Source organism: Brachyhypopomus gauderio, chromosome 4, assembly GCF_052324685.1.
Source record: "Brachyhypopomus gauderio isolate BG-103 chromosome 4, BGAUD_0.2, whole genome shotgun sequence".
NCBI classification, from domain to species: domain Eukaryota; kingdom Metazoa; phylum Chordata; class Actinopteri; order Gymnotiformes; family Hypopomidae; genus Brachyhypopomus; species Brachyhypopomus gauderio.
Window position 1 is genome coordinate 23433535 of NC_135214.1, and position 9382 is coordinate 23442916.

Below are 9382 nucleotides of genomic sequence, written 5' to 3' on the forward strand. Positions count from 1 at the left end.
GGGAAACCGAGGATGACAGAATCTCGAGGGGCGGAGACCAGGAAGAACTGCCTCATCTCGGTGTGGAACAGCCCGACACGGAGGAGCAAGGGCTTGGTACGTCGGTCAACTAATCCGGTACCTATGGGTTGTCCGCTTACTGAGCTTACTCGGAAAGGGGGGTTTACTTCCTCTAGGGAACGTTTAACGATCTGGCTAGTTCACTGTCGAGAAAGTCCCCTCCTGCGCCTGAGTCAACTAACGTTGAGTAGCTGTGAGTTACACCTCCCCAGGTGAGCTGTATAGGTAGGTTAAATTGGGAATTACCACAAAGAGAAAGTAATGGAGGGCTTACTTTTGCTTGAGAGGGGGAACTCCCACGGAGACGAGGTGGTCGTGTGGAGCATCGGTCTCGGAAATGACCCTCCTCGCCACAGTAGAGGCAGAGTCCTTCGCGCATGCGACGAGCCCTCTCCCGGGGAGTGAGTGGAGACCGGCCCAGCTGCATCGCTTCGGAGTACTCTCGATTGCCCTCTCCGGGGAGACGAGACGACTGGTGAGAAAGAGTGGAAGTGCGTACACCTGCTGTGTTGGGACGGTGAGTAGTGAGCAGCTTATCTATGTTCACCGCTGCTTGTATGAACTCGGAAAGAGTTAAATCTCTTTCCGCAGGATCCATGGGAATGGCAAAGTATTCTGTAACGTATAGAACACGCTGAGAGGGATCCTGATGCGGAATAACACAATCTTTATTTGGATAACTCTGTACAACTAGCCACACGATGAACACAGTGACGTATGGCAGATGCAGAGCAGTAGCGTGGGAGCGGTGGTCAGTGCGGTCCAGGGTCGAGAGGCGAGGGCAGAGTCCGTGAGGTATCCAGGGGTCAGGCAGGAGACGTGGTCTAGGGGACAAGCAGAGTTCGGCACATAGAGAGACAATCAGGAACAACGGCTTGGTATGCAACGACATGAGGCAATACTTCGCAACCAGGAAGTGGAGTCCTGGTGCTTAAGTATGCCCGGGATGTGGGCGTGGTGGTGAGACAGGTGAACATAATTGTTATCGGCTATTCCTGACACTTTGTTATGGAATACCTCTACTTAAAAAATGATATATACATTCTGCAAAAACTCACAAATTAACCACTAGCTTCCAAATTATGGACATAAATTAATAATTTATATTTGATTAATGGGAATTTTAAATTTAATTCCATTTGAATTTAGTTAAAAACCTTACAAATATAAATGTAATCACTGTGAATGTGATTTGTTAACCTTAACAAAGCATGGATTTATTTTGAAACAGTTAGGAGTGATTGCAATGGTTTAAAATGAAATCTCATCCCAGTCTCATAAAAATCTCACCCCATTCTCTTTTAAGTGTCAAAATCTGTTTCAAGTCAAAATTATGTTTTAGGCCAGTTTCAAAAATGCAAATTTAGACAATTGTGAAGAGTTCAGGAAAAATAATAGTGATATATTTTGATGGCTACTTCCAGCAGGATAACGCACCATGACATAAAGCTCAAATCATCTCAGACTGGTTTCTTGAACACACCAATGAATTCATTGTACTCAAATGGCCTCCACACTCACCAGATCTCAATCCAATAGAGCACCTTTGGGATGTGGAGGAACGGGAGATTCACATCATGGATGTACAGCTGACAAATCTGCAGCAACTGTGTGATGCCATTATGTCAATATGGACCAGACTCTCTGAGGAATGTTTACAGTACCTTGTTCCGGTACTAACAAGGTGTACCTAGGTGTACCTGCTGGAGGTCATTTTGCAGGGCTCTAGAACTGTTCCTCCTGTTCCTCCTTACACAAAGGAGGAGGTATCAGTCCTGCTGCTGGGTTGTTGCCCTCCTACGGCCCCCTCCATGTCTCCTGGTATCTGCTCCATGCTATGGACACTGCTGACAGACACAGCAAACCTTCTTGCCACAGCTCACATTGATGTGCCATCCTGGATCTATCTCTATGGTGAGAGAACTGACAAAATGCCAAAGTGACCAAAACATCAGCCAGAAAGAATGAGAACAGAACCACTTTTATGGAGGGTGTCTTGCTAATTGCCTCTCATTTGTAGCTGTTGTCTGTTTCATTTGCACAACAGCAATGAAATCGATTCACAATCAGTGTTGCTTATATAGGCCTACTTACTGTATATACATTATTATATACATGGTCTTTGTCACCCCATGACTTTTGCATCTTTAAACCTGCTAAAGTCTTCAAGCAGCCTGCTTATTAACTATAATTACGCTAGTGAAGCCATCATTATCCATGTATTCTCCAGATATTCAGGCTGAAGACATACATTTGACAATGCGAAGAAAATGCAGCTACGTTTTGTGATGAGAATGCACATTGCTTATAGTGTCGCTTAAACAGCATCTGACAGACTGGCAACACACCGACATCAGAAAACGAATACTGGTCATGACACTTGCATTCCTTCAGGTCAGAGAGCTGTCCGCAACTCTGAAAAGTCAAGTCGGTGTTTATTCTGGTCTTAACCCGAGCACTGTCATTTTCTTTGTAGCTTGTCAGCTCTATTTAGTCCTTGGTTTCTTTGCTTTGATCATGGGGAACCACAGAGAACACTTCCAATGTCTCTATATACAGCTCTATCTCTCTTCTTTTATTCACTAGCTCATTCCCAAATCTGCACTGTTAACTTTGCCCCAACTAATGTTTCTCCGGTAACCAGCACATTGAGCCAGACCGTTTTATGAGCCTGTATGTGTAATGTTATTACATAAAGATATCTGAAGTGTTCTGAAAAACTCCCGCCAAATACAACGTGACAGCTCCGACTTTGAAATGAATATTTCTTGCTTTACAGGGTGACTCAGAGCTGTGGGAGGACACCATATTTCACCACATCTTCTCCTATTGACTCAGGAATTTGATTTATTTCAGTTTTAACAAACAGATCTTGCATAATGCAACTTTCACTTTTTTATTATTTAATCATCCAATAGAGATACAATGATTGTGTCTTTCTACAGTGTCGATCAGCAACATCTAGTCATCTAGAATAATCTAGAGTCATCTAGAGTGTTCATCAACTACAGTATCATCTGGACCTATGCTTTAAAAAGCATAAAGCTGGATATATACTAGTTGAAAGGATGCACTATAGGTTACAGTGATCATTAAGGATTGTGAATGGTTCTGAATGCCCTCCATCCTTAACCCTTCAGTGCCAGGTTCCCCATCAAGAGGTAGCTCCATATTCTCCAACATAACTCCCCATTCTCCAACATGTGTCCAGATTCTCCAACATAACTCCAGATTCTCCAACATACGTCCAGATTCTCCAACATAACTCCCGATTCTCCAGCATACGTCCAGATTCTCCAACATAACTCCAGATTCTCCATCATATGTCCAGATTCTCCAGCATAACTCCAGATTCTCCAACATAAGGCCATATTCTCCAACATAACTCCATATTCTCCAACATAACTACATTTTCTCCAACATATGTCCAGATTCTCCAGCATAACTCCAGATTCTCCAACATAACTCCAGATTCTCAAGCATAACTCCAGATTCTCCAACATAACTCCAGATTATCCAACATAACTCCAGCTTCTCCAACATAAGGCCATATCCTACAATATAACATGAAGCACAATATGAAAAATGAAAAGTTCTCAGCCGGAGCAGAAGGATACAGCAGCTCATTTCAAGCAGAGCAGTTTTCTGTCAGTAAAGCACACCTTCCACCAGCCCCTATTTCAATATTTACTGCCCATAGAAGTTAACAAAGCCAGAGAAAGCCTTTATTTAACAAAGGAATCACTGCCATGGGTCAGCGGTACAGAAGGTTGGAGAAGCTGAGTGGATTCTGACAGGCCATGTGCTCTCGCTGCACACCTACTGTGGTCATACATTCCCTGGGCATTTGTCATCCGTTTCATATAGAAAGAACATTGTGTTTATTATGAGGCCACCTTCATATTTCCATCCCGTCATGGGTTTCAAAGTTTTAAAGTGTAAATAGATTATGGAGAGCTAGATATAGATTTAGGTGTAGGTGTAATATCTCCATTATACAGTGCTTTTTCTCTGCCACACAGGGATATCAGTCTTTCTTCTTCTTTGAAGCAAACACACACACACACACACACACACACACACACAAGCAAGTGCACACAGGCACACACAAATGCATAAGCAGAATTGATGAGGAGAACAGCAGGAAAGGAGAGCAGTAATGATATAAGCTGATTGTTCTTGGTCAGACTAAACAAATATATAAACAAAGAACAAAACACTGCTCATTATAGCCACAGTACATCTAAATCCTGCTGTAAATATGAACTGGCTCTCTCTACTTTGTAGAATGTCTAAGATACATAATTAATAGGTGTGTGTGCTGTGTGTGTGTGTGTGTGTGTGTGTGTGTGTGTGTGTGTGTGTGTGTGTGTGTGTGTGTGTGTGTGTGTGTGTGTGTGTGTGTGTGTGTGTGTGTGTGTGTGTGTGCATGTATTCAAGCTGTAATTACTGTAATGGAAGCACTGACTAACACATGGCCTTTTAGGTCAAATATCTTATCTACTAATTGCACTTATCACTATAAATGTTTTTTCTACATGTGTGTGTGTGTGTGTGTGTGTGTGTACACTCTGTGTGTTTATGCCAGGGCAGCAGGGGTGCTGGGACAGCAAGGTTTTCAAAGGTGGGGGTGTTTTGGGATGTCATAGCATGCGCAGCATATTTTAGTATGGTTGTAATCTGACATATGTGGGGGATGGAATCGTGTTTCAGCAAAAGATCTGTTGAAACAACCCCCCCCCACTACATCCCAGACAGAGCTTCTTAAACACGTTTGCTGCCCCCCTCCCCCACTGCCCCCAATAAAGAATGGTAGAGATATACAATGCTTGATGTATTTTGGATAGTTCATTTTGGGCTGACACATAATAAATATCACAAACATCACATCACAAATAAATATCACAGTTTTATACCGTGCATAGAAAAGAAAAAAACCGATAAAAAAACACGATTCCAATAATTCCAAGAAGTTTCAATAACTAAAGCCTATCATTAAGAGCAACGTTAATAAATTGTGGATTTAATAGTGAGTCCAAATTTACTTTTGAAAATGTTCGATTGTTTACCTTTGCATTTACGTCAGAGCCTCTCGTGCGCTCTCGTATATACTCTTGCATATTAATTAATGCTATTACTGTGTTTTCACCATTATTTCTTTCGCTTTTTTATTCCTTTCTCTTTCAAACGGCAATGTGATGGTTACTGACAGTTTGAAATATTGGACGTGACAGCACATTTAGTGAAATGATTTATTCCATCACGCGGTCTTTCCCTTGCTAGCGTTTTCCAATCTGTGGTCGACTGTACAAGGGTTCGTTGGGATTTTGAAGTGTCTGAGCACGAATAATGAACTCATCTGGGCTTTGAGGAAAATGAGCAGAATATTGTTTGCTTTTCAGAATAAGGTTTGGAGACGTGTCAATCTCAGAGCCATTACGCACAAGTGAGTGTATTGAGATCATTTGATGGCAGCTTTAATAGCGCATATTTAAACACCTCATAACCAAAAGAAACCAATTTTATTTAACACGTAACATGTAGATATAAGTCCGCTCGGACATTTCCCCGAAGGTTGTGCTCACTTTCATTTAAAATCAGTCAATACGTCTTGTACTCGCGCGCGCTTTCCTCACAGCTCCACGTCATTAGTTCCTCCCACACACTCCCACATTCACAGTAGACCTATTCTTAAACACCTTGAATACCTGACATTTTAAATTAACACTTCAGTACGTCTTACTACGACATGTGGAAAACATAAAGAAATTGATTAACTAGTGAGCGTATCTCTTACATCCAGTTTGATCAATAACGCGCCTTGAAAATTTATCTCAGAGCTATTCGTGATATATCGTGCCGTAAACTCATAACTGTGTCGCTCACTTATAAAATGTAGCTGACTTTCTGACGAATCTATCAATTTTATGAATGAATCTCTTGTCTTTGCCCGAGAGCTGTCGGCACTGTGGATGTATGGGCCTGCCAGGATGCACGACGCCCTCCTCCGGTTGGCGCGCGCGCTGCACGCTGTTCCTCGTGATGAATCGGTGACATCAAAGAGACGAAGCCCCCATTAAAATGATGTTAGTGTGGACGGTCTGACGGGGGTGGGAGCCGCTATATAAGTGCAACTTTAAAGACACACACCACTAATCTGCCTTTAGGCTCAGGAACGATAAGAAGTGGAGCAGAGGAAGAAAGAGGAAGAGAGGAAAAAACTTTCTTCGGGTCGCTGATATAATTCCACCGCACAGGTGTTGCGCAAAAAATCCACTATCCACAAACAACAGAGGTAACGGAAGGATACAAGTTTCTAATTGTGAGCGCGTAGTTTGTGCAGAGTGGTGCTGTTTTTCCAATGTGCACCATTCAAAAATATAATAGTGATTCTGGGAAAGGCGCACACTACTTATATGCGCTAATATTTCGCATTCATGCATTTATTCGTGTACATTTTGACTGTGGTCTTCTACTTTATGACTGTTTATGTGTTTTCTGTTTAGCAAGCTGAGGTGGACATGAAGGCGGCGTGTGTGATCGTCCTCGTCTACCTGGCGCTGGGCAGCCTGACTGTGTCCGAGTGCCAGAACGTTGCAGCAGATGAGGACCATGGAGAGCGCTCGAGCCTGCACGACGTGTTACAGCGTGCTGAGAGCGTCATCATCCGATCTATTCTCAAACAAATGGAAGATGAAAGCACTATCGGTGTGGCCATGTCTGCATACATGAACTTTACAATAGAATCCAGGCGCCAGATCGTAAAATAGCGTCGACTCCTTGCACGTTACGAATTAAGCGCTCGTTTGAAAGTTATTACCTGATTGATAAAGCTACATTCTCATTCGTACGATAAGTCGGTCTACAACGGTGGTAAAAATACAAAATACATTTAAGGCAGGGAAAACGACTTTCTTCAAAGACATAAAAAAAGTTTAATTCTTTAAATATTAAGTTACTTTACAGTAGGCACGGTTGCTTATCACGCATCAGCCTTTCCAGTTTCATATGATTTCATCCAACGCATTATTTTCTTTTATTTCTGTCTTTCTTTCTTTCTGTACGGATTGTATTTATTTATTTATTTGAAACGCAAAAATTTCATGACATGATGAAAATTCCATAACAAAAAGGAACTGTAGTGTTACTTTTCCTAAGACATACAAAGGAATTGCGAAGTGCAGTTTCTTGATAGGAAGTACTGTTCAACGGCGCACGGTGCACACACCTGTAATTGGCTTTAGCTTCTCATGCTTTAACCGATAATATTTTGGGGTTTCCCTCTAGACTCATCTTCGCCTCTGGCAGAACGGGTCGACAAACGACAGCACCCTGGAAAACGCGAGGAGGACGATTATGAAGATTACACAGATCTCCAAAAAAGGCAGCATCCAGGGAAGCGCGAGGAAGAGGCGGACTCGTTCATTGAACTACAGACGAGACAACATCCTGGCAAGCGCCTTTTCCTGGAACAGATAACAGAGTACCCTGCTACGCAAAATTCCCATTTAAGCGAGCTATCCAAGAGACAGCATCCGGGAAAACGGTACCTGGCGTACAGCAAACGGCAGCATCCCGGTAGGCGCGAGGCGGACGAGGGCGACCTCAGTGTTGCAGACTTACTGGAACTGGACAAACGACAGCATCCCGGCAAACGATTTTGGGACGCGGCGGGTTTAGATATGTCGACAAGTGGTCCGTGTGATGCTGTGGGCTCCCCTAGCTGCAATAAAGCCAGTCTTCTACTCGAGCTCCTTGGCAATGTGAACAAAAGTCGCCTGGAGGAGAAGAGACAACACCCTGGCAAGCGGTTGGCCGTAGAGGAAGATCTAACAGAGCTGTAATAGTTTAGGCACCAGGCAATGGGGCGCGTTGTGATGAGAATTTAAAAGTATGAGTTAAAAATCATGATGTTTTTTTCCACATTACCTTAACGAGGCGCATGGGATATACCATAGTTTAGTAAACCTAACGCATTTGTTAAAGAAAGTCAGTTCTGATATTGCATTAAGATATGAATCATAGCCTACCTGTCTTGTGATTTTGACTTACATAATGTGTTTTTATTATATAAAACAAGTCAGTATTCTTGTCAGGATATTTTAATTCGCAGGATATTGAGATCCCAAATTAGAACTTTCTAAGTGGAGTAAGAACTAATTAGACAGTTTTTTAGCCAATTGCATGCAAATTAGGTTGCGCACGTGCACACATCATCTTTTCTTGTTCAAATCGCTATTGATAGGCTTTGATTTTTCTTGTTTGTGTTGTTTTACAAATACAGAATAAAGGGTAAAGGCGATGTAGTTTACATGCCTAAATTTACGCATATTGGTTACACTTTCTACCTTGAGTAGAACTGATTTTCGTTTAAAAATGCAAAAATGTCGTATTGAACTACGCGCATATCTCATGTGGCCACACAGAATGCACACGTCTCAGCTTTTCCTAGTTAAGGTGTTTGTGTTAGATTTATGTAACCTATGTAAAATTCGAGTGAATATTCCCTTGCAACGGATCGCCGAATTATTTTTCTACAATATACTTGCATGCGATGGAGAACATGTCAATCTGTAAAATATTTTTGTTCTCTGTACAGCATATGTGTAAATTACAATTATGTTGTACAATAAAATGCTTTAGATGCTATTACCTCGAAGCGCACTAAAGGCCAAACATTGCGCGTGCGCGCGCGCGTGCGTGTGTGTGTGTAGGGCTGATCTTGTGCCATAGAGGAGGTCGTCGGATCAATTTCTCACGGTCTTTACGAGGCAATTAAGAGAAGTACTTGCGCTGCGTTCATTAATTCGAGTCAATAACGAGACAGATTCCGTGTCAGCTACACTTTTAACTCAATTTCATGCCCAGCATCTCACCCAGGCGATAGTCACTCGTTTGCCTCATCGCTGATCGATATGTCGCCCCCTAAGTGCTTACTTATTATTCACCTTATTGGCTTAACCTAGAACCACATAATCAAACACATCATTACCATCATTGCTTAAGTAATCTCCGTGGTATCCCCATAACCTTTACTCTAAGAGCGCATACGTTTTTGCCTGGTGGTCGTGTCTGAGATGAGATATTTTTATGAGATACAGCTTTAGTTACCTCAATTAGTCAGAAATATCCATACACGAAGAGACATTATTAACTTAGATGCTTCCCACTATCAGAACTGCACAACATGTTCAATCCGTAGGTGGAAACTGGCCTAGACTTTGAGTTTGATCATACCTAATTGCTTCAGTGCGCTTCCTAAGACTCGTGTTACGAACTGTTCAGACGTTCACAGAAACCACGCAGATGCCAAGACCTGAGT

At 42.3% G+C, this 9382-nt stretch overlaps 1 protein-coding gene across 1 annotated transcript; it reads left to right on the forward strand.

The window, feature by feature from the left end:
* The first annotated feature begins 412 nt into the window (after positions 1-412).
* trh (thyrotropin-releasing hormone) lies at positions 413-8709 on the forward strand. The gene is made up of 4 exons (XM_077003138.1): positions 413-577; positions 6228-6355; positions 6567-6768; positions 7348-8709. Exons 3-4 carry the CDS (start codon positions 6582-6584, stop codon positions 7902-7904), a joined length of 744 nt encoding a protein of 247 aa, XP_076859253.1. The 5' UTR covers positions 413-577; positions 6228-6355; positions 6567-6581; the 3' UTR covers positions 7905-8709.
* The last annotated feature ends 673 nt before the right edge of the window (positions 8710-9382 follow it).